This window comes from Gossypium raimondii, chromosome 9, assembly GCF_025698545.1.
Source record: "Gossypium raimondii isolate GPD5lz chromosome 9, ASM2569854v1, whole genome shotgun sequence".
Classification (NCBI taxonomy): Eukaryota; Viridiplantae; Streptophyta; class Magnoliopsida; order Malvales; family Malvaceae; genus Gossypium; species Gossypium raimondii.
In genome coordinates, this window is record NC_068573.1 from 40,609,534 (window position 1) to 40,635,532 (window position 25,999).

A 25,999-nucleotide genomic window follows, 5' to 3' on the forward strand; every position below is an offset into this window, starting at 1 on the left:
TCGGTTTCTGGAGATAGAACGCATAACTTCTTGGATTTTTGCTGAATTTGAGATAGTAATCTGCAAGGTAATTGGTAACGTTGAAACTCTAGAATATGAATTGGCATTTGAGATCATTACGCAATTGGAGTGTAATCGTTTTTTTTTTCTGAGTTCTATCCGACATTCAGTTATTTTGGCCAAACTTGTTATATGCTATTTTGGAAATGTTTTGTGTTGAATTTAAACCTCAAGCCTGATAGATCCTACTTTATTAAAAATAGTTGTATGAACTAGATGTTACTTTATCAAAAACAGTTAGACTAATTGAGTCGAATTTTTGAATATTGTACGCTGATATTATTTTAATAAAGATAATAATATGAACTAATTGAGCTAAACTTAAAACCCTAAATTCTGATACACAGCTTCCTAGATTCCTTAGTTGTTTACCAATCCGTCTCAACTGTCATTTCTGGGTGACATTCCCATATTAACAAGTTCTCATATTTTTTTCTGCGTTTATACTTCATCCCTGTCTTTCCCAGATCGCATACTGGACCACCTTTTCATTGTGAACATTCCCGTAAGCTTCACTCGTTTTTCCTTTAATCGTTTATCAATTGCTAAGGGATAAAAGCATTTATGTCCGTGTGCACATTTAGAGGCTTGACGATGGCCTTGGCCATATATTATTTTCATTGTAGGAAAAGTTTGGTCAATTAGCATTAGGCAGCGTTTGTTGAAGCTGATCTCTGAAGAATTGCTCAAAGTTTGAGCATGAAACTAAGTAATTAGAACCTTCTTAAACAGTATTAGCACTACATGGCTTTGTGATTATGGGTTACACAAAGATTTTCACATTTTCCTACAAACCAAATCAGTATTGTAAAATGCAATTCCACTCTCGTTTGTCGTACATTGTTATTTTGTCAACTTTTAGTTGTTTGGACCCTTATGAAAGTTCCATCATTTACTCATATTCTGCTGCACCCTTACCTTTTCCTCTGGTCAACTTGCTGGCTGGGAAATGCAGTCTGGCCATTAGAGGACGGGGTGCTCGTGATTTCTGGTCAAATCCCCTCACACAAACAAATCCTGCAATTTGTTGTCAAACGGTAAGAAAATTCTTGAAATGACTATACATCCGCACATTATTTAGGTATTGGAATGACTAGGTACAACTACCAAAAATGAAAGAGTTTTGACAATAACCTATTTTCGTGCCTGGTGGTACAAAATTCAGAATAAAATGTGCAGAAAAGGGAAAGTGTTCTACTGCTGAGGTTTGTGTTTGAGATTGTATTGGTAATGCTTGTTGTTTGGGTTAGTAAAAGCATTTTGAATTTATGCTGAGAGCGTGCTAATGCTATAGTTTTTCAGTACCTAGTTACATTTGGAGGGGCAGTGGGAGTCATTGTCACCAAGCATTCAGAGGAAGCCTTCAAGGAATGATTAGGACTCCAAGAATTATTTCAAGATAGAAGTGGATGAGCCAATCTGGGCATTCATGATAGCATAAAGGATTTTAGATTAACTACTTTTCATTTTTAATTGTTTAGCTTAGTTATGAGTCGGTAGATTAGTGATGTCCTTGTTAAATGTTAAACTATGAGTTGGTAGATAGTGGGAAATATCAAATATGTTAAGGGCTTAATTCTTATTTGAGGATAAGATTAAGGGCTAAATTGTTCTCGAAAGGAATAGCTTTTGGGCTCCAAGTGTTATTTCAAGATAGAAGTGGACGAGCCAATAGCGTAAATGATTTAAGGTTAACTACTTTCCATTGTTAACTATTAAGCTAAGTTGTGAGTTGGCATATCAGAGATGCCATTGTTAACTGTTAAGCTATGAGTTAAAATATCAACAATGTAAAGGGCTTAATTTCGTCTTTGAGGAGTACAAAGGTTCCTATATTCATGAAAGGTGTAGCTCATGGTTGAAGCAAAATTAACAAGGTTGATTGGTCTGATTACCAATTTGATCTTAATTTGAGTCCAGAAATTGGAATGGAAGCCTTAAAATGAAGATTAAGACTCCGAGAATTATTTCAAGATAGGTAGAAGTGGATGAGCCATTTACGACATTCATGCAGCATAAATGATTTTCGGTCAACTACCTTATATTGTTAATTGTTAAGCTAAGTTATGAGTTGATAGATTAGAGGATGTCATTATTAAGCTACGAGTTGGTTGATCGCGTGAAACATCAATTATGTAAAGCGCTTAATTTCTTATTTGAAGATGATGAAGGTTACACAATGTTTAATAGGCTCCAAGCATTATTTCAAGGTAAAAGTGTATGAGCAAGTTAGGTCATTATCGATAGCACAAAAGATTTTAGGTTAACTACTTCACATTGTTAAATGTAAAGCTAAGTTATGAGTTGGAAAATTGTGGGAAGTATAAAATATTTATAGGGCTTAATTTCTTCATTGTAAAGGATGAAGGCTACAATTTCTTGAAAGGTGTAGCTTGTGGTTGATGCAATATTAACAAGGTTGATTGGTTTAATGTGAATTCTTCACTCGAATTTTGGGGCTAATTTCTTATTTGAGGATGATAAAGGCTACAATGTTCTTATTTGAACTAGTTCAATACTCCCATGATTTGTTTAGTCCCTTTTGTTCTTTAGAGATTTTTATTTGGATAATAGATAATGAAACTTAACTACAACAATTGCTTTGGCCGGGGTATTGACTACGACTTACTTGTGGTTTGCATGATAGTCTGTGTATCTAGATTTTAGTAGGCAGTGAGTGATTCAATTGTCGATAAATCCTTGGGCAATGGGGCTTGATTTGTTAGAATTAGTGAAAAATTTTCTTTGGGAATTGTAATAACTTAAAATGTATGCACATGGACAAGTCTTATGTTTTATCAAACATCTCTAATCCCAACTATTGATTTCATGAGCTATCCATGGCCTTTAATTTCATCTCAAGTAAAATAACTTAATAATTTAATAGTTAAAATTTTTCAAGTATATATTTAATACGTATTAAATATTTATTGTGAATTGTAATTAATTTAATAAGAAAATATAATGCCAAGCGTTACTAGTAAATTATTGCTAATTTCATAAAATTAAATTCGTCAATTTTTGTTTATCGTAAATAGTACCAAAGTCTAAAGTTGATTCTAGGGTTTTATATTTAAAACATATAATATATGTTATCAAATATTAAAACAAGAAAGTATATAAAGAGTGCCGTATGTTTTAAATGATTATTTTCTTTTATTATGTAGTATTATATCATATCAAAGTTATAATATTTTGATGTGAATAAATAACAAATATTGATTTTAATAAAATATAATTAAAAGTAATAATTAAGAATTTATATTAAGATGGAAGTATTTAAGTTATTAAGATATAATTAAAATTTCAAAGTGAAAAGGTATAATTACATCTAAGTAAACATTAATGCGAAAAACTTGAATTGAACTTAAAAATTTGAACTAGAAAAATCTAAACTTGAAAAAACTCAAATTAACTTAAAAAGATCCAAACCCAAAATGACACGACTTAACTTGCCCGATTGCCACCTTTACCCATTGGTACTTATTACAACATGATGTAGAATTACCAAAGCAACTGCCTATGAGTCTTTATTAAGCCTTGAATCATTCCCTCTTTTTGAAAAATTCAAGTTGCCTCGTTGCCAAATAGTAGCCACTAATTATTCTAACATAGAATTTTAAAGCATTGTCCAATAAGTATTTGCATGACCTAGTGGAGGTTCATAATTTTCTGGGAATGTTCTAGCAAAAATATTGAGCAGATGACCCCAAGCTTTTGGAACATCGCCAAATAACTTCGAAACTTCTTTTTTTTTTCTTTTTCTTTGTTCACTTAATCCTATTTTGGTAGTTTATGTGGCCAAAGAACAATGAGTTGACCCAACATCTGTGCTTAATAGGTAAGCTTGCATTGCAGAATGTTCAAAAGGAACAATTTGCCATCCAATGACACCAAACTCCTCTTTTTTTGGTAATTTAATTTCTTTAGTTACATATCATTCCTTTTCTTGAATAGTCTTGTATTGATCAAGAGCTTTCAAATTAGGAGTGATTCTTTCAACTTTTGACACTAAAGCATCAAATTTTCATTTGAATTCTATCTTGAGCTTCTTTCAGTTAAAAGGCCTTTTATTTTGCAAAATAGATCAACTTAACTAACTAAAATCAAACTCCTTATTTGTTGAAGTTTCGATTCCATTGGGTCTTCAATGAGAGGAAGCTGGATGTGCTTTAAGTTACACTTTTTCAGTAATTTCCCCTTTCATTCATCCAGTTGATTATAAGAATCTCTTTTGAATTTATTTGGCAATTAAGTTTGAGTATGGATGTTGTAGTTGCATGAATTTGCTTCACTTTCCTTCTCACAATTGACTTGGATTTCTATTCCTTCCACTGTTTGATTTCTTTAGAAGCCTTTATCGTTGCTAGCATGATTTTAGTCTCCTTTTTGTGAACCAATTTTGTTTCCGAGGAATTGAGACAAGATTCCAACCTTTTAATTCTTGATTTTACATCTTGCTTACGCATATACTCTAACCATATAAATGTTGTCTCGGGGTACAAACAAACTAGACCAAGAGCTTTAAACTAGTAATTGTTGTCTGGACGCCAAGAAAAACAATCATGCGAAATTCTTAACAAGAAGTCCTCATTCATACCTCTTCATGAATTTTATCCATTAGCAACTACTTTCTCTAAGAGCAATTAGAACTCGATTTTTCGCAACAATTTTGAGAAGCTCTTCATCTATGATTATGTTGTCTTGAGGTACAAACGAACTAGACCAAGAGCTTTAAACAAATAATTGTTGTCTAGACGCCAAGGAAAACAATATGCAAAATTCTTAACAGAAAGTCCTCATTTGTACCTCTTCATGAATCTTATCCATTAGCAATTACTTTCTCTAAAAACAATTAGAACTCGATTTTTCGCAACAATTTTTAGAAACTTTTCATCTATGATTATGTGGAAGATTACAGAGAAAGAAATTCATAAATGAAAAGTATTTTTCAAGAAATCAACATTGGCTATATGCTTCTAGTCCAAAACTTAATATGTGGAAAATTATGATGTAATTGCTAAGTAATGAGCGCTCATTATGATAATATTTAGGCATAATGACTTATTTGGTCCTCTAACTTTACAAAAATAGTCATTTTAGATATCTATTTAATTTTTCGCCTCTTTTAATCTTTAAATTTATCTTATTTGCCAAATCACCCTAAATGGAGTGAAAAATTAATATTTGTTAATTTTACTGACATGGCATGCACGTAGATTGTCATGTTAGCAATTAATTATTTTTTTAAATATAAAAAATTTAAAAAAGTATAAAAATTATTTAAAAATGAAAAAAAGTATAAAAATTATAAATAAATTTTAATATTTTTCAAATTTTAAAAAATTAATTAATTGTTGATGTGGCATACATGTGGACTTCCACGTGGATATCATGTCAGCAAAGTTAACAAACTTTATGTTTTCCATCCATTTTGTTGTGATTTGATAAACAAGAGCAAATTCAAAGGCTAAAAGAGATGAAAAATTAAATGGAGGCTAAAATAATTTTTTTTGTAAAGTTGAAGGACCAAATAAGTCATTATGCCTAATATTTATGCCTCATTTAGCTAGCATTTAACTTGATTCTTAAGTGGTTTTCTACTAATTCATGCAATTTGGTTAGTTTTGAATTTTTATTACATAAGTTGTATAAATTTTATTTTTAATGTCTTTGATGGTATTTTTATTAGTTTTAGTTACCTTTTATTTTTGTAAGTACTTATGGGGCCTCATGAAGATTAGATGGCGTTTAATTAAAGTATTGTGAATGTGAAAAAGTGATTGAATCAAAGAAAAAAGAGTAGCACATTGTGGCACTAGGGGAGGAGTCATAGTGTGCTGGGTTAAAAAAATTGACATTGATTTTGTTTCATGTTTTTCAAGCCCATTTTAATCTTTTCCCATCTAAATCAGCACTTAATCTTAAAAATCACTACTTCCTCTAAAAACTAAAATTCGATTTTTTGAAGCAGATAGTTTTCCTTCAAAAGTCTGGTTTACCTTTACACCATTACTTGCCTTTAAGTTTTCGTGCTTTTTCTTGAGTTCAACTCTTTCTCTTGGGTAGAATTTGTTTTGATTGTAGAAACTAAATAAAATCATTTTACTCCAAAATCATCACTCAATGTTATCCCTTGAGATGCCAAAAGATCTATGATGCGTCTCCAATCAACCCTTTCTTTTGAGGTTGTGGTTATCATTCTGTGAACAACAAAGGCCTTTCCCTCAATTGGATATTCATAAACTTTTTCACTTCTTTCAGGATACTCATCTTAAATAGGATCTAACAAGTCATACTCTTGTTCTTTCATATGCATCTTGTCATGAAAGTTAACAACTTCAATACTAATTCTATCCCTATGTAATTTAAGGGTATGCAACAATTGCTCCTCCGATCCATCTTGTATCTTAGGGTTTGTGGGTCATGAAAGGGGTTTTCTTCACCAAAATCAGACATATCCTCGAGACTATCTTATGATCTGTTAATTTGGTTGTCGGTACCATCTTGAATCTCCATCTAGGTTTCCACTTGTTCCTATCGCAGGCAAGTGTAAATTGCACACTACGATTTTTCAATAGCATGTTTTGTAGCCAATTTTGTTAAATGACATTGCTTTCCTCTTCCTTGAGCTCTAACACATCCAACCATGGTTTAAAAACAAATCTTACTTTAAACCCTAGGATCTAATTAGGCTTTGATGTCAAAATGATGTGGTCTAGGGGAAACAGTAGTACATCGATAGATTAGGTTGCAGAATGAGTAGAAAGAAGTTGAAACTCTAGAAATGTAAGGTTATAGAAAACCTCTAGTTTCTCTCTACTAATTCAAAGAAAAAATAAGATTAATAATACTGATCTTTGTTTAAAGCTTACAACTTATTTATTATACTAGACTTGCAAGAAAAGTTATTAGGCTTTCTTGCAAATGAAATTTATTCGTAGCCCTAGATTTCTTTTATACAATTCCAACTTCTACCCATGACCCTCCCCCGACCCTTAAGTTGGATGAAGAATGTGCTTGAACTCACAAGCTCTTGATTGTTGCAATAATAATGGTGCCAACTAAACTAAGGCTCAATTGGTATAGTAGCATTGCATTTAAATCTTAAAGAGGACTAGTAACCCTAGCTGTCTATGATACATCTAATACTTAAAAATAAATCTAAAATGATAAAATATTATAAATTAATTAAAAAGTTCTTGTGCCATTATGTGACCTGAAGACTAAAAGTAAGAACATGGATACTTTAGGTAACTTTTCGAATCAAAGCAAACGTTATGATAGAAAGTTAAAATGATGATTCTCACCTCTCCAAAAGCAATGTTGAATTTCTACTGTTGTTAACCCTAGTAGATAAGAACCATAAACAAAATCAATGTTTGATCTTGCTTTATTATCAACGATAGCTTCTATTGAAATCTTCTAACCTTTAAATATTGAAGGTATGGAGGTCCCAAAGTAGACCATTCTCCTTGGCAAGTTCCATAGCCATTCCCTTGGAACATCAATCGGGTTTAGACTTGAATCATGGTCGGCAAAAACCTGCATTGCAATAGTATTTCTCCATTAATTGCCTGATAAAGATCAAAATGATCGTAAAATGTGAAGGAATTGGTTGAATCTACATGCTGAACTTACTTCATTAACTTGGAAGTATGTGCCATTTAGGGGAAAGCTCCCTCTCATTGCCGTACGACATGGTATCTGTTTATGATGTTTTATTATATAGGTTAGCATATGATATCTGAAGTACAATTCTTGCATACAATAGTATATTTCTTCATATTATTTATCAAATATATTTATCTTACTAGAAGTGTTCCCCTGACTATCTGGGATTCTGCTTCCCGAATATTGTTGCAAGAAAAACATGTCTTCTCATTACACAATTTGGCATGCTCTTGTAAATTGCACCTACTTTGAGGATGTTGAATGGAGTTTGGCGTTTCGCCTTGTGTAAGCATCCATGCATTTAGGGAAATTGATCAGGATTCCACTAAAACTTTTATACCCTTCTTGGATATATTACCAAAAATTGCAAAATATTATGTTGTCTTAAGGTCTAAAGAGATTTTTTATACCATGTCAGTAAATATTTATCCATACCTGGTGTCCATATGGCAAGAAGGTACTTGCATGGGTCATCAGCTTCTCGTTTATCCAACTGTAAGTTTACCATAAGCAACTAACATAAGAAAAATCAAGCTATACAAATATGAAAAATATTCTGTTTGCATTAAGCTAGAAAAACTAACCTCTTTTAGAAGAGGGTGGGAATCTGGAAGTTCGTAGCTGTAGCACGGGTTCAAGTAGTGGAGGGAAAATTAGACAATTAGTCTCCAATGAAAAGATTTCTCATACCATTTACAGTGGATTTGTGCCATTTCTGGCAGAAAATTTCTATTTTTAAAGGTTGATTATAATTCTTTAGTATACTTCGCCATAAAATCATGGACTGGTTCCTATAAGAAGGGTAGGATAGCCATTTTATAGTTTTAAACATTTCAGTTTCTTTTACAAGCACTAAAACTTAAAATCTTTAAGTTATAATTTAAGCTTGATTTTCTGTTGATATAGAACTAACACTCTTTTAACACTCTTCCATTAAACACTTAACTCGTGATTTCTCTATTTTCAAGAGTTCAGAGATGGAAAGTGCCTACTTACACTTGGTGCTCTGTTCTTAGCCGACTGAAATTCTTGAGTTTGGGAGTGCGTATAGATGCAGCTTCAGCTGTTAAAGCAACTAAAGCCTTTGACATATCTCCTTCTTGAAGTTCTGTATTATTTTGCATATAATTATGCAAATTCTGAGTGAACTCTTCCATGTCAAGTTTGATCGTAGGAATTTCATCAGGATCCTCATAGAACATGTCCTCAATGTCATTCTCTGCTACTTGTGTGCACTCGGGTTCTGGGCTCGCTGGCTCTTCAATTATAGGGTCACAGTTATTGACCCTGGATTTTGCTTGTAATTGCCGGTTTGCTTCAGACTGACAGTTCCTATCTGATTGTTCAATTGGCTGGAGTAAGGGCAGGGCCTGTTGATCAATGATGACAGCATGGTTATGACTACAGTTATTGACCCAGGACTTTGCTTGTAATTGCTGGTTTGCTTCAGGCTGACAGTTCCTATCTGATTGTTCAATTGGCTGGGGTAGGGGCAGGGCCTTTTGATCAATAATGACAGCATGGTTATGACCAGGTTTTCTGTTCTCAGTTGCACTGACAATGCTTTTCTCCTCTGGCCCTGGCAGGGCAAGCCTTGCACTGCATTAGTATGGTTTATGAGTAAGTCAATTTCTTTTGTGAAATGAGTTGTGATTTCTCTATATGATGACTTGTATTCTCTATTATCTTATTGTCTTACAGCTATTCTATGTTTTCTTATTGGCAGAACATGCATAATAAAAACAAATAGTTTGACACTGCCCTATTGATGGAAATGCTGCTTGTGTAAAAATAAAATCTCTTGTTGTTGTCAAATTCTTGTCTCTGTGTGGTGACTTAATAGCTTGATTTATTTGTAGATGCAGTTGGTTGTTTGGCTTTCTAAGGCTCCATGTTTCATAAGAACTTTAGGATGGGTATGAAACTGTTCTGGATGGTTGCGGACTCGGCATATATTGATCTTATTGCACAGGAGATGCATTTGACAAGTTAAAATTTGAAATATATGTAAGCAAACCTTGCAAATGCACTGGCAAAATGTCTGCATTCTCCCCTCATTGGGCATGCATTACAGTTTGGTTTGCTTTTTGTACAGAAAACCTGCATATATCACAGGGAAATTTTCCTGTCAGTGTCAGCTTGTTGTTGGTCGGCAATGGAAGTAAGTTTCTTCACTTTCAACATACACACAGCACACCTTTCCAAACGTGATCATCTGATAATGTAGCTCATACCTGTTCAGTAAATAGTTCAATGAATTAGCAAACAAGAAGTTCTATAAGAAATTTGTTTTGCCAATAAATGCATCTGCTTGTCAAGTATCAAGAAGTGGTTCTTTACAATGTTCTTTGATCAAGCTTGCATAATCGAGGCCAAAGATATTTTTGGATGGATTCCAGGACAGGGTACCTAAGTAGGCAGAATAGATTCAGCACCTTTCTTGTTAAATATACAGTTTGTATCTGTGTCTGTTTCATAATACTCACAGCTCTAGGAGATGCAACTGAAGGGACTCTGGTAGTGGCTGAAGGGGGACCCATCCCAATCTTACAGCTATACGTCCAACATTTGTGTCAACCTGCCAGGCAAATATGAAACTTGAATTCTGCCTTCCTTTGCATGACTATTTACATTAACTTACTGGAAAAGCAAGATGGTGAAGCGTCAGAAGCCGCACACACTCCACACTTTTAAGCCCCAGTCCTCTAAAACTTAGCAGGTACTCTCTACAAGTAATAATGTTTAAGCAGCTCTCCATTTGTTAAAGGAATATAAAAAGGGTGTATAAGAAATTTTCTTTGACTTAGATATGCTACTAACATATTAGATGCAAAAATTATCTTTTTATTGCATTTTAAGTCTACACTTTAGACTCCTTACGCTTACTTTGCTTTGTCTGGCGGAACATCTCTCAACCACTCCAGGTCAATGCTTCCATGATCTCTAACCAGCCGATTGAGGAAATCCTAAGTGGAATTCATTCACAATCAGCAATAGGCAGTAAGCATACTAAAACATCTGGTAAACTGTACCCTACAATGTTATACTTTACCTTAATTCGCTCAGCAAGCATGTTATTCATCCCTCTATCCTTAATTGTCTCAGCAATCTCATTAACATCTGTACATCTCACTGCGTCCCAGTCTAGTGAGTCCCTTGTCTTCATTGTTCTTTCTCTTTTCCTTCCATCAGCTTCTGCCTGTTTTCTTAAGCTATCCCAGTCGATGTCGTCATTTTTCTCTTTCTTGGCGTTTCTGCCTTTTGATTTTAAACTTCTGGCATTGATCTGATTGAGCTCCTTATTAGATGAAGAGTTGTTTATATACAAGCTTGACTCTTGCATTTTCTGTTGTGGGCTTTTTTTACTATCAAATGCAGAACTTTCTGTAATATCAAGGATGCCTTCAGAATGTTTTGACGGTTTTAGCCTCAACATTTCTTCATTTTGCGGACTGGCTGGTAATTCAACAAGGTTTCTGGGGTTTTGTAGCAGCCTCATCTGACAGTGGTAAACTATTGTCTCTGCATGTTGAGTGATGTGGCTCGGTTGGTTACTTTCATTAGATGATTGTGGGGCTACCTGCACGCATATAGTGGAATCATTTTTATTTTCTGTGTGATATGCAGATTCTTCGGTTAAGGGACTTTCTCCCTTTTTCATGTTTTCATCTTTTGTCTTAGAAGCCTCAGAGAATCTTGTTTCTTCTTTGAAAATCTCAAGGTGTTCAATTTCACTTTCTTCTGAGTTTGGAGCCAGATGTGGATGATAATTAGGTGATGGTGTAACGTCTTCCCTAGTGAAGCTTTTAGGACATTCTGCATTATGGCAATTTTCTCTCTGGTCATTCTGGAATTTACTTCTTTTGTCCTTGTCACCAATAGACTTATTTTGAGGACAGTAAATTTCATGTAGCCTGGCGGATCCAGCCATCTCTAAAAGCTCTACAAAAGAAGTAGACCCATCCAAGATGTCAAAAGTAGGCCCTTTAGTCTGATCAGCCCGTACTGAGTTGCTCTCTGAGCATGAAAATGTTTCAGCAGTTTGAACCAAGGAAAAATTCGCAGCATTTTCAGATGAAACTATAGAATTTTGAGATGAGAGGACATCATTTGTCTCGTCATCTCCTTTGAAACAATCTGTTCCTCTTCCAATAGTTTCCATGCATTTTGATTCATTTATTGAGCATACAATAGCAGTTCTACTTCCAAAGGACTCTTTGCTGTTGAGAACCACTTTTTCTTCAGAGTGCCCATACCCATTGACAGTTGAACTTTGGTCAATAACTGGTTGAATTGACATCTTTGCGTCCCACTTTAAAGTGTCTTCTGGCTCCAAGACATAGAACTCTGCTCCATTAACTAAGCTTGTCCCCTCTTGATAGTATGACTTTTTGAGAGGAAAATGTGCAGCAAGAGTCATGAATGCAGAACTGCCAAAAGTGGAAAAGAAATTAAAACATTTCCTATCCAATGTTCTTAGGACATTTGGCTTCTGCCTTACCTGGAAAGATGGTCAGAGACATTCTGAGTAAGGAAGACTCCAATCACCGAGTCCACAACTGATCCTTTCCATGGAGAGAAGCGTCTGTCTCCTGCAGAAATGATATTATACTCTTATGAAGGAAATAGGGTACTTCAGAGAGAGAGAGAGGGGGGGGGGGTGGAGGGAGAATGCCTTCTATATTCTGATATATGAACATGTAACAAGTTACCTTAACCCATTGAGTTACATGTCATGGTAGATTTCATTTCACTTTACTTTTATAGAGAAATTTTTATACAATTTTTGCTTTTACAGTGAAGTTTCTTTCTTCCCTCTAGATTCACTTTTTTCTGATCACCTTTCTGGATAAGATAGAATCTGCCTCCATTAGCATAAGCATTCATAGGTGGGATGGATGGTCTAAATAGTGACTTTTAATGCAATAGTATTAACTGAAACCTCATTTTACATCATGATAATGCCATTCTATCATAAAATAATATAATGTAGTTGAAGATTTTTGAGCAAATGTTCAGAAAAAAATTCATCTAAAGTGCTATTTAAGTTTTAAAAACTATGTTACCTTGTACAAGGTGCATGCGTGCAATAAATGAGTCTGCACGTCCTTGAAATACTGTCCTTTCTTCTTCCCACCATTTTACCTTCTCTTCATCAGTTCCATCAATACCTTCACTATTGATATTTTCTAAGAGAAGCTTCCATACTCTATTTGTTTCTTCATCCAGCTCCACCCTAGGCCTTGGGAGTTGTTTTTTGGTAGGACCAAATTGTACAATGGTTCCATCTGTATAGACAACAAGTGCATTCTGCTCTTTGTATCTCATATTGTAGGGGACGACTGCATTCTGCTCCTTGTATCTCAGATTGTAAGGGACGATTGCATTCTGCTTTTTGTATCTCATATTGTAGGGGATAATTGCCTTCTGCTCTTTATGTGTAATAGGAATACCTTCCCTGTTGATGTCTGAATGGTTGGATTGTTTATCAAGTGCATCAGAAGAAAACATTTGTTTCCATATTTCTTCTGGAGTGGCACCTGCATCAAGTTTGATTATATGGTGAACAGGAATTGTTTAGCAGAAGATTACTCATAGATTTAAAGATGCTTTCTTTAAAGAGAGAGAGAAGAAAAAAAGATTTAAGGTGCTTTAAGTTGCACTTTTTTGAAATACCTAATGCTTTGGCAGAAAATTCGTTTTGATTAGATAAGACACGCTTATTGTGCATTTGTACTTCACTTCTACTGGAGCATGCTGAATTTACAGGGCAGTATCTCTTCCTTGTTCGCTTCTTTTTTGTGAGTTTAGCTTGTATCTCTGCGATGAGGGTTTCTATGCTTATATGAGGTTGGTCTGAGTTCCCAACTTTCCCCACGTCATAACCAACTGGCGATTGGCTGCCATAGCATTCTGCGTGCCTTTTACATTTTGCAATACCACTAAGTGAAGCCAAGTCTCTTACCCGTGTGATTCCTCTGGTTCTCTTTTTCTTTGGACTCTCAGTTGGAAATGAGTCCATAATGCAATTAAAGGTTTGCATTTTATTCAGAGAAAAACTACTTGCTTCTTCAAGGTTTGCTGGAACTCCACTAGAACTAAATCGATGGGGATTTGCTTCAGTGTTATCTACCAGACATGCTTCAGCCGGCATAAGACTTTTTACAGAAGTGATGGATGATGAGGCACTAGATATGGCAGAATTTTGTCTCTTCACAGTTCTTTTTCTTCTGCTAAAATTTGCAAATTGCATCTCTGGAATCTTCAGGTATCTGCATAAATTATTGTAGTGACTCCCCTCTGAATTTAGAGTACTGATATCTGCTTGTTGAGAAGCCGTAGAATTGTTTATCTTCAGTTCACTTGCTTGTCTTCCCTCCAGTACTAAGCTGGTGCAGCAGTTAGAGTCATTTGGGCTTCTTTCTGGCAATCGAGCACTGGATTGCCAGACTTTTTTTCCATTTTTTTCCAATCCATCTTGAACAGTGTGCCAGGTGTTTGATCTTTTACGCGGGGGATTCTTCTTAGCTGGGAATGGTGTGCCTGGTGCTTGATCTTCAGGCAAAGATAAAAAAAATTTCGGCTTTTGCTTTAGAGATTGGTTCAGCTCATAGGCATTGCCTGTTTGTGTGTTTTCAGCTGCCACATCAGGTTCACCACAAAGCTGCATTGTGTACTTTGATTGATCTCCTTTCCAAAAGCTTGCTGTCCTTGAATTCAAGTTGCAGGTGGGCTCGAATGCAGATCTTTCACCTATGTCTTGTCCTTCCTCATCAAAATCTAAAGCCCTTATGCATGATTTCTTATTCTGCTCTAGTGTTTCTGGAGCATTTTCTCTTTCTTGTATGGGAATCGTTGAGTCTTTGTTGAGACCCTTTGTTTGCACACACTTCCTCTTACGAGTTGAATTCTCTGCATTTGCTTCTCCTGGAGGGGTTGATGTGTCTTGACTTGGATTATTCTTTCGAACATAATTCCTCTTACCTGTTGGGTTTTCTTGGGAATAACTGGGCTTCAGAGTGACTGACTTTCTGGTCCTTGGTTTGCCCTCGCCAATTACCTTGGGTCTGTGCTTTTTCCTCCTTTGTTTCTGCTGCGGTGTTCTGTTTAGGTCAATGAGATGGCTACCTCCATCATCAGGATTCTGATTTTCCTTGCTTGGTGTAGCAGCCAGGGATGACTCTATAACAAGCTTTTGGAGTTCTTTACTACATTGAAGTCCATTCACATCAACATTAGCAGCAGCCGATTCATTTGCTTGCTCATCTCTTTTCTCGCTTGTCCTGTTCTCTATGTGTAAATCTATTTCTGAAACATCTTTCCTTTCTGCTCTTTTGGACTTGTATGGTGTGATGGGAGCAAAGTCAGAGAGTTCATCCATTGTCTTAGCAGGCAGGTTCAGATCATATGGATTCTGGGAATGAATGACATCTGTAAACACTATGTAAGTTACACAACATTCATATGTTTAAACTAGAAAAAGTTTGAACTTTCAATTAATAATGGATGAGATGGTTATTGGAGACATTCTCTCAAGAGGAAACTATACTTTCCAACAAGTTGCAGGGTGTGTGCTTTTCGGGTTTTTTTTTTTTAAATAAAAAAATAATTCTCTATAATGTATCAAAAGCGATTTGAAATAAATTAAGAGCAGTGCAAAAATGGAAGGGAGCAAGATGGTTAGGGATGCTTGATAGCCTGTTTTATTACTCATATTTCAATACTAACAATTTAATTGGCATTCATCTTGCAAGAGATTTCTATTGTTCTGAGCAACTATTATCTCAAAATCTTATTTGTCTCGTACTAATTTGAGCCCTTTTTTTTTTGTCTTTCTCGCTTCCCTCCGGTAACATATTGACAAGTAGGTGCTATAATATAAATATAGATGCCTTTATTAAATGAACAATAAAAGTTAAACTTATGCTTACTTTGATGTTTTCTTGGTGTGCAATTGCCATCAACCCATATGTGTTGTTGAGCTGATAAATTTACATGCACAGGTAAGAGCCCAGTTGAGCTACATCGCAGATGGTGTCTATCAATCCCCAGAGATGCTGCAGTCGTAGTTTTAGCTGAGGCTGCATTTACAAGGGTTAATAGATCTGCAGATGAAGAATTACTGGGTTCGCCCAGGTTCAGCGAACATTGCCTCTGCTCATTGCTATAACCCGAAATGCAGTTACTCCCAACTGAAGCTGCTTTCAAGTTATTAATGCCGCCATTTACTTCTATGCAAATGCTGGAATCGGAACATGCAACTACTCTATCAGCTTGAGGTTCCTGAGTAAACCCATAAGAGCATCTTTCCGAACCTATACAATTTGCTTCAAATATCTGGTTTCCTTGTCTCCCAGCATGGATCACTGGTGGTTTGGGGAGAATAGGCCTAAAACGGGTCACAGGAATCAACGGACGCTGGAATTGAAACTGTTCTTGACCTTCTTTGCTCATTCTTTTTGCTCAGTTCCAAAATCCTTTCTAAACATTTCAGCTTGATTCTCTTACCCACCAGATAAAAACCGCTCGCAGGTCCTTTAGCAGAGTCTTCATATCAAAAGCCAGTCCTTGCCTGAATTTTGCTTATTGAGGTCAGGTAAGCCTCCTTACTGTGAACCTCTTTTTATTGAAGCTATGCTGCCGTGTAAGAGAGAAAAAAATATCAGCATAGCTAAAACAGGAAGAGACTGCAGTATCCTGTTTAAGATTGAGCAATACCTCTGAAACCCTGAACTTATAATTCCTAAAAATGCTTCAAAAAAAGAAGATATAGCTCAGTAAGCTTATAGACCTTTTACAGACCAGCATCGGCCTGCCATTTCATGACAAACACAGTGATGGGTGAGGAAGAAATTTTTTTTTCATTTGTAAAATTATTATAGAATTCTAGAGGGTATAAGGATAAAAGACAGCAAAGCAACAACAGAAACAAAATAAACAAAGAAAATCTCAACAGATTCTCTCTATGATCTCCATAGATAATGCTACATAAGATTCTGTTGCTGAATGATTTGGACTTCAAAAAATGAAACTCCAAATAAGTTTTTTTACAAAAACACTTTAAAATCTAAGGATTACCAGAAAAAAAATGTGTTAATGCTGGAGATCTGATAATCACCCGAAGCCCAAGGAAATGAAAATAAAGTCACTCCTAGAATTTAGAGAAGATGGAGAAAGAACAAAAAAACCAAATAGAAAGATCAGTTCATTTATAAAATTGTACTCGATAATTTAGCTTTAGCATTTCATAATAATAAAAGTAAAATAATATATAGGTTTATATTTAATGAACTTGGATAAAGTAATTTATAAATTGTTACTTTATCTTGTGTTAAATGTAGTTTTCATGTCTTGTTTGTTTTGATATGTTTATATTCAATACAAGTTCTAAAGTTGATTAAAACGTAAGAGTATTTATAATAATGTGGCCACTGACTAGGGCGAGTAAACTTTATCAAAGAAGTTTACGTGTCGACAAGGTCTTGACACTTGGCACGTGAGGGCGTGTCAATAGTCAATGTTGTGTTGGGTTGGGTTTGTTTAGAATTTAGACGGCGTCAAATCCCACCGTTAGGTCTAAATATGCTTTACAAGAGGGAGGGTTTTAGGCTCAGCTTTTCTTTCTAGTGTGGTCCCCACGATTGGTCTATGGTGCAATTGTATGAAGAGATCTTAAGTGTGATTGGTTGAGTGTTGGGGAATGTTTGACGGTGATATGATATTTTATCTTGTTTTTTTTTTGGTAAATTACACCAATCATTCAACTTTGATAGTTAACAAAAACAGTTAAGTTTTATTTCATTACTTAATTTTTAAAAAATAATAAAACAGTTATAAAAAAGTGACAAAATAGTCACTGATTAACAGTACAGTTTTCGTTAGTGTCTTAATAGGGTCGCTTACGTGGCCAGTTAACTTGTTACATTAGATGTTCACAGTCGAAATCCATCCAACTTAAAGAAGAAATTGAAAAAAAAACCCTAAAAAAACCCCTTTAACAGAGAAGAAGAAGCAGCAGCAGCAGCAGTAGAAGAGACAATTATCAAGTACGATCATTGGTTTATTTTATGGAAGGAAGGCTCATGCTTCTTTCCTCTGAATTTTCAGTATCGAATCTCAAATATAAGGTACAATTATCAAGTGGCGAACGTTACATCACTGTCGGAGATGGTGGAAATCAAGAAGGTCTAGCTGGAAGGTTAGTTTGATGGCATGTTGCAACAAAGACGGGAATGATTTTAGCTACTTGTTTACAGTTAATCTGTTACAAACTACATACCTCGCTAAATTAAGCAAATGGTTTTTTGATTCTGCAGATTTTTAGACCCAACCAGAGTATTCTGCATTCCGAGACGCTAGTTATGGTCACTCGACACTGGAGATCCAAAATAGGACCCATGCATTCTACCATTGGAACCGCAATGATGATGGGAAAAAAGTGGCAGCATTTTTAGAGTGTTTGAATGATATTATTAGCAAACTTTTTAGAACAAAATATGCAGTGAGTGGTATATGTTGTAGGAGAATTGATTCACTTGAAGATATGGTTGTGTTTCGTTGCAGGTCAAGCAATCTGAGATGAAGAAAACTGAAGAAGCATCATTTGAGTAGCGTGCTTAAGCGTATTGCTTCTTATTGAGAAGATGAACTTTCGACTAAAGCATTTCATCTTTGGTACAGATTTGGTTGATTAAATTTCAGTAAGAAGATGAAAATGCCAAAATTAATGCAAATTCCTTAGCATGAAGCTTCCCTTCGGTGTATCTTTTTTTTCGAAATCATGCTCTTTTTTGGCTAAACCACAAGACCCCACCAATAATGGCGGAAGGTTACAGAGGAAGAGAGCCAGGAAGAAGAAGAGCAAAGACATGGTGTTTCAATGGCAAACAATTAGACCCCGCCAAATTAGAAAAAATAAGACTTTTTTTTTTACAGTCTCTTTTTCTTCTGCTTCTCCTTCTTCTGCTTCTTCTTAAGGGTTTTTTTTTCAATTTTTTCTTAAATTGGGTGGGCAAGTTAACTTGCCACATCAGCAGTTAACTTACCACATCATCGACACCAACATTTTCTGTTAATTAATAACTGTTTTGTTTCTTTTTTACAATGTTAGTAATTGTTTTGTTATTTTTTAAAATTGAGTAATTAAAATAAGATTTAAACGATTATTTTATTAGCTGTCTCAAAATTAAGTGAATGTTAGTGAAATGTATTTTTTTAAATATTTCTTACATGTAAAATTGACGCTAAAAAAGTTTTATTTTAATTTTAACCGATGTAACTGGGAATATAATGACTTCCTGGAAGTTTACATTCCTCTTTTGGTTTAAGTGAAAAATATACACGTGCCAATATATATTTAGAAATTACTTCTTTCGTATTATTAAATTTCTTGTATTTTAACTTTTAGCATTTCTTTTATTTTTTAAAAGGTATTATAAAAACTTTCAATATAGTAATTTTATATATATTTTCATAAAATTCAACTGTCATATTTTTACTAAAATTATTTAATACATTAGTGAAAAGGTCTTTATAGTTCTCATTTATTTATTATTAATTTCAACGAAAGGTAATTGACTATTTTCTTAATTTTCTTATAAAATTAAAACACTTTATCCTCACCGTGTTAAATAATTATCTTCTTAAAAAAATTGAAAGTCATTTTCTTTATTCAGGATAAAATGATAAAAGAATGTTTATATGTTTAATATCACATACCTTTGAGTGTTGATGTTTTAATTATTGTTCATACAACTCCTTAAACTAATATTATATGTCTAATTTTTTTAAATATATGTGCAAATATACTTTTGAATAATAGATTGGACATGATTTCAAGATAAATTAGATGTTGACATTTTTACTTTGACCTCCATATTTATGTTCACCATAAGCGAATTATTCTCCATGTTTTACCTCAAGCTAAGCTATGGTGATCAAATTTAATTGATTGAAGAAATTTGAAGATTGATAATGTTTTATCATTATCCTTTAAGCCTTTATCTTGTAGATTAAATTGATGAATTTACCTAACTTATAAGGCTTTATGTTGAGATAAATATTGAATGTGATTATTTAGGACTATGATGCAATTTAAAGGATGAATTTAACTATACTTGCCTATAAATAATCAATTTATTAGATATGGATATATATATATATATATATATATATATATCTTTGGAGAGTGTTTTGTGTTGATTTGGTTGATAAATATTTTTATTGTTTTAATTGTATTTTTACACTCATTTTATAAGCATTCTTTGAGAGGGTTGACGTGAAGAATTTGGGTGAGTGATTGTAATAAAGTTGTGGTTATTTATTGAGACTGTAATTGCTATTTATGTAAAGTTACCGATAAGTGATTAGATCAATTGTTGAATAAATCATTCACTAAGTAGTATTGTTTTCAAACTACGTCTATAAATTTAGTGTGCTATCTCTTCCTTTACTTCCAATAATTTTTACATTTATTCACTATCTTGTTCAAACCAGAATTTAGACATTAGATTCAACATCAGTTTACTGACTGCCTTTAATTCAACAAATGATGGCATGGGTATTGTACAGAAAGAGTTTGGGTGAAGTCCTAGCAGCATTAAGGGGAATATCTAGCATGCATCATCACCATTCATGGCGGAAGACATTGATATGCTTAGAGCGCTTGTTTTGTCAAAGAGTTGGGTTTCTCTAAAATCGTAATTGAAGATGATTCTCTCCCCATCTTCAAAAAGTTCACACCCAGCATGGAGTTGATAAATCATCCATCTCAACATTTATTGAAAATATGAAAGTTGACTCTTTCATTTCAAATCTGGGTTGAAGCCCTTCCAGAGGGCCTCAGAAACATTTTACACGTTGATAAAACTTGGGGGATTTGTGTTACCAATTGCACGCAATTTTCTTGATTGAATTTGATGATGATAAAGGAACCGATTATTGGATAATAGTTGGGGAAGGTGAAAGTTGATTTCTTGGATTTGGATGCTTTGTAAAGTTTTTATTTATTATGATTTTGATTTTTTAAATCTCGTTGAAAATTGTTTGAATGGTTAAAGTGGCAAAGTTTGATTTAGATTTTAACCTTTTCTATTTTATGTTTACAATTAGGATTAAAATTAACATTTTATAAACAGTAAGGTTAAACTTATTGAAAATTTTAGAACTAAATTTATTATTATACTAATAAAAAAAACTCATGTTTGACTACAATCATTGACTTCACTAAAAAATCTAATTTAAAAACTTAGTGATTAAATAAAAAAACTATATTTAAATGACAAAAGCTCTCGTGATTGAGTCATCATTGGTTTAGTTTTGGATTAGTATATATAGAGAGGTACTTAAACTTGGGAACTTATAACTATTTGGTACTTAAACTTTTTCTTTGATTTAATTAATACGAACTTAAAAATACTTTTTAGGTACTTGACTAATATTGTTAAAATACGTTAACGTGACACTAAAAATGACCAATATCATAGTGACACGTGATAACCTCACATTTTAACACGTGACAAAAATAATATTTTTATAAATTTTAATTTATTTTTATTTTCACATGTCAAAATGTGAGATCATCATATGTCATCATGCTAGTGATTGTTAATATGAAATCAAGATATTTTAATAGTATTAATTAAATACCTAAAAAAAAGTGAGTTAATTTCACTTCTTTACTCTCTTTTTTTCTATCTATTAATATCAAATTCAATATCATTTCCATTCAAATAAGCAGAACCTATGTAGAACTCATTTATTAGATATAAAATTAAATTATAAATAATGGTTAAACATATATTGAATATTAATTGATGAAAAAAAACCAAATTAATTAACAATTTTTAATTTTTTTTGGTGAAAAAATAATAATACTAAAATTACATCAAATTAACTTGGTCTAAAGCTACTCACTTGATCTTAATTTTGAATTAGTGAGACATCATGAGAATTATCATCATAAAAAATCGTTTTAAAGACGGTAGCTAACTTAAAAAGTTATCGTGTCAGCTTTGACCTATCGGTCACCGCCACCGCTACCGTGGGAATCTTATTTCATCTCTTTTTGTTCCGTTTCTTGGTACTATTGGTGCTTTCCGTCTCTTATTGTGTCAAGTTAAATCACTGTAGTGTTGGTGTGGAGTTGTGTGCTTATTCTATTTATATATAATATAATGGTTAAAAATTATATTCTGATTAAAAAAAACCAAGGTTTAGATTGAGGTTTTTTTAAAGAATTATGTAATAGATTTTTAGTTGTTATTTTGCTTGTGAATATGTTTAATATATTTTATATTTAATTTAAATAAAAAATAAAGATACATAATTTTAAATAAATTAAAACAAATACAAGTTTGAAACTCTTGTCCACCCAAAATTGAACAGAAAAAAAATAACCAAACAAATTTCCAATTTTTCAAGCTGAATTCATTCATTCATTCCTATGTCCTGGATGATGACACGTGCGCACCCACTATTCTTTTCTTCTGTATTCTTTCAAAGTAAATGGTGAAATTTTAATTCTAATCCCTCTACTATATTATATCTGGGATTTAATATTTATATCCTTTTTTTTTCATTCAAAGGTAAATAGTTCAATTTCAGTTTTAATTTCTTTACCATATTTGAGATTTAATCTTTCTATATTAATTTTATTTAATTTTATACTCTACTTTTACGATCTATAAGGCTTTAGGGTCTTTCTATGATGACACACATTAAGAAAATGGTCAAATCTTATTCTTGGTCCCCTACTATACTAAAATTTAAGATTTAATTTTATCCTTATATTTTATAATGTTGTTAGTTACACTAAAAGGATTATCTTAATTACATTTTTATGTGGATTTTAAAAAAATACTATTCTAGCAAAAAGATTGTTTTGGCATAAAGAGTTAGCATAAATGTTGTCTTTCTTTTAAAAGATTTCACGTTAACTCCTAAAATTATTAAGGGTGTTAATTATTGAGACGATTCTCTTTTACCTTTTTAAGTCATTATATGATAGTGATAAAATTATAACTATATATAAAAGGAAGTTTCTTAGGCCCTCAGTCCTGTTGCTAACACATGTACACTTCTCTTTTTTTCTTTACATTATAAGAAAATGTTAAATTTCAACTTTAGTCCTTTTATTATGCTTGAGTTTGAGATTTAATTTCTAACTTGGTCCTTATATTTTTATAATGTTATTAGCTAGTACAAATAGTTAATATTGTGAATTTTTCGATTAAAATTTTACGTGGATATATATAATTTGAATGTCTAGGGAATGACACATCTTTTGGGTTTGCCTTGCCTTTTCTTTCTTTATAAGACAATGATCAAATTTTAAAGTTGACCCTATACTATGCTTAAACTTGGATTGAATCTATATCTTTAAATTTTGACATAATTTGGCCCATCTACTTTTATAATGTCATTAGTTTATCTAAATAGTTAATATTGTTAACTATTTCAATTACAATGCTAAGATTATTCTTCTTAAGAACACTATTTCAACAAAAAAAAATACCATGACGAGTTCGAATAAGAGTTTCTATGAAAATTTCACACCAACATTTTTAACATAAAATTTTTGTTACCTCACTACCAAGTAAATTCTTTTAATTTTAAAATGTTACACCGGTGAATTTAATAGAAGAGTTTTAACAAATGTAACAATTAGACTTGAAATTTTAAATTTGAAAAGTGAGAGACTAAATTTCTAAAAATAAAAATAGGAGATTAATTTCAAATGTGCAAAGTGTATAGAGAATTAGAGTATATTTAACCTTCAAGTTTTTACTATATAATTTAACACAAAGAAATAATTAACCCAATGCGAAGTATGATATATTTTTAAAATCCTGAATGAGTCTATTTTCAATAGAAACAAACGGGAACATAATCCAAATTCTATACAAAGAGATAATTAAGTTTTAGTGAAGAAGGGTCAGAACTGTCAGACAGAAGAACAGAGGTGACTTTAAAGAATAAACCGTACTTATTGGTTAAACCAAAAATTCTGAAAATTTTATGGTAAGAATATATTTGAGTCTAGTTTCAGGGAAAATTAGAGGATCATAATTTGGAGTTCTGTAGCTCAAGATAAAAATAATTTAGTGACTATGACTCAAATGGACAGCTTTGAATAAATTTAAAAGTAAATAGTGAAATCATAGATAATGTTACTTATAAGCATGTTATATTAATTAAGGATGTGGAATGGAGAGGAGGAGGAGGAAAAAAATATATATGAATGGATATTCAGCTAGCATGGATAATTTGCACGTTTTAGGCTCAGGGACTAAATTGAATAAAAGTAACTCTATGGGTAATTTTGTAAAAATGTCAAAAATGACCAAATTGCATGAAATGAATTTTTTATTTATTTAAATTATAAAATTGAATGAAATTAGAACAAGATCGAGTGAAAACATGTTTTAGGGATTAAATTGAAAAGTGTTGAAATTATGAAAAATTCGATATTTTATAGAATTCATGGGCTGTTATCAATTTGTATGGGAATAATTAGGCATAAAAAAAGGATTAAAATTACAAGAATTTATTTTTCTGAGCCTAAGGATTAAAATCGTCATTAATTAAAAGCTTAGGGGCAAAATGGTAATCTTGCCTAGAGCATTAATTGAATGTATCAGAATATGAAATGAATGAAAATGATGATTAAATTTATTTATAAAGATCCAAAGGACTCAAATACGAGACTTGAATGTGGAAAAGAAAAGACATCGGATTACTGAAATTGTAAACACGAACAAGTTACGAGGTAAGTTCGTGTAACTTGAATTATATTCTTAAATGCTTGAAATGTATGTTATTGATGTGAATATGATTTAAATGTTCATTGAAACATTGATATAATTGATAAAAAAAAGGGGAAGAAATCCCGGTTGAATGAAAGGAAAATTTGATGGATCTTTAAAAAGGAATTGACAGTAAAAATGATCTAGCCCGGACGGGTGATCCTATCCTGATATAGCCCTCTCGAAGAATATGTGGAAAATGGATTCAGCCCGGACGGGTAATCCGAATTAGGGTCTGAATTTAGCCTGGACTAGTAATTCAGATCCAAGCTCATTAGAGTAATTGTCATTGCAGGGGATTTAGCCTGGACTGGTAATCCCGACAATACTCTATGAGTTTATATTACAAGGGATTTAGCCTAGACTAGTAATCCTGTTGTAAGAAATGAGGTTCGCGGGAGTGTCTCTCTTGTAGGGGATTTAGCCTGGACTGGTAATCCCGCTGTAAGAAATGAGGTTCGCGGGAGTGTGCTGTGCGCACATGAATATGAATTGACGGACTCGAATTTGTACACTAAAGTGTACCCCTAAAATCTATCGAAATTCTGAGAAATTCAACGGGATAAAAATAGAAAAAGATAAGTACTTAAAATCATGAAATTAAACTTGAAATACATAGAAATGATAATTATTTGATATCTTGAAATATGACATGGAAAATACATGTATGTGAAACTTACGATAATTATGCATATTCAAGATTATGAACTGCTCTTGGAATAAATATACATTAAACTTATAAAGATTATGGTACATGAAATATTGTCATAATGAATTGAATGATTTATATTTAAGAAGAAACAACAAGAAAATGATATGTATCATGACATGTAAATATGAGACTATCTTTGATACGTTGATACAAGGAAAATTATGTGTATTAAGACAAGTAATAAATTTAAGTGAGACATGGCGAGAAAATAAGTTTGTCAATATTAAAGTACGCTAACCAATGTTGTTGCTTGAAGTTTTGGCAAGAGCCAAATTACTGTTGAATTGTAATATGTTTAATTATAAGGTGCATTGGAATGGTAAGTGCTTAGATGAAAATATAATTGAGCTTATGAAAGAGTGGAAAGGTTTCAGTTATGCAATTTCTTATGAAAAGATTTGTTATGTGATACGCCCGTATGAACCCTGCACCTAATTCGGAAATAAAAAAAATTAATATATATATATATTTAGGATTCTGCGAAAAATTTCCTATGATTCCGATTTAATCTCAGTAGGTTCCTAATGAATATTTTGTGTTTTGGGCTTCGAGGGCCCAATAGAGGGACGTTATGATTATTTTCAGAATATGAATAATAAATGACTCAGAATTATTGAAAATGTTCAGTAAACTCCGGTAATGCCTCGTGCCCTATTCCGACAACAGATACGGGTAGGGGGTGTTACAGGTGCAGACTTAAAAGCAGTTTGAAAAGGAAACACATACTCATGAAAAGTAACATGATAAT

At 33.0% G+C, this 25,999-nt stretch overlaps 1 protein-coding gene and 1 long non-coding RNA gene across 5 annotated transcripts; one reads left to right on the top strand and one right to left on the bottom strand.

The window, feature by feature from the left end:
• Positions 1-735: 735 nt before the first annotated feature.
• Positions 736-16,188, bottom strand: LOC105799704 (DNA glycosylase/AP lyase ROS1). Of its 3 annotated transcripts, XM_052620956.1 has the most exons (19): positions 15,666-16,188; positions 13,411-15,165; positions 12,801-13,274; positions 12,236-12,326; positions 10,787-12,164; positions 10,621-10,700; positions 10,376-10,460; positions 10,221-10,312; positions 10,075-10,143; positions 9,932-9,968; positions 9,752-9,834; positions 8,731-9,333; positions 8,319-8,355; positions 8,170-8,227; positions 7,875-8,014; positions 7,702-7,767; positions 7,491-7,605; positions 7,371-7,409; positions 736-1,077 (listed from the first exon to the last, which is right to left on the bottom strand). In XM_052620956.1, exons 1-19 carry the CDS (start codon positions 16,186-16,188, stop codon positions 953-955), a joined length of 5,850 nt encoding a protein of 1,949 aa, XP_052476916.1. In that variant the 3' UTR covers positions 736-952. The 3 variants fall into 3 exon arrangements, 2 of the variants coding, with proteins under 2 accessions (XP_052476916.1, XP_052476917.1); XR_001135651.2 differs by lacking the exons at positions 736-1,077; positions 7,371-7,409; positions 8,319-8,355 and having other exon boundaries at positions 7,522-7,605; XM_052620957.1 differs by lacking the exons at positions 736-1,077; positions 7,371-7,409; positions 7,491-7,605; ... (2 more) ...; positions 8,170-8,227; positions 8,319-8,355 and having other exon boundaries at positions 8,956-9,104.
• On the top strand, positions 9,218-18,904 carry LOC105799711 (uncharacterized). 2 transcript variants are annotated; one of them, XR_008188782.1, is made up of 5 exons: positions 9,218-9,354; positions 9,594-9,741; positions 9,830-10,734; positions 15,738-17,932; positions 18,051-18,904. It is a non-coding gene; the product is annotated as an uncharacterized LOC105799711 (long non-coding RNA). The 2 variants fall into 2 exon arrangements; XR_008188781.1 differs by having other exon boundaries at positions 9,329-9,741.
• The last annotated feature ends 7,095 nt before the right edge of the window (positions 18,905-25,999 follow it).

What these genes read in the sequence shown, in the direction of transcription:
- LOC105799704 (XM_052620956.1), bottom strand. Translation starts at nt 16,188, where the DNA reads ATGAGCAAAGAAGGTCAAGAACAGTTTCAATTCCAGCGTCCGTTGATT. An exon ending in ACGCATGCACCTTGTACAAG is followed by an intron (nt 12,327 to 12,800) that starts GTAACATAGTTT and finishes TCATTTCTGCAG; the next exon opens with GAGACAGACGCTTCTCTCCA. An exon ending in TTTGCCAGTGCATTTGCAAG is followed by an intron (nt 9,334 to 9,751) that starts GTTTGCTTACAT and finishes ATACTAATGCAG; the next exon opens with TGCAAGGCTTGCCCTGCCAG.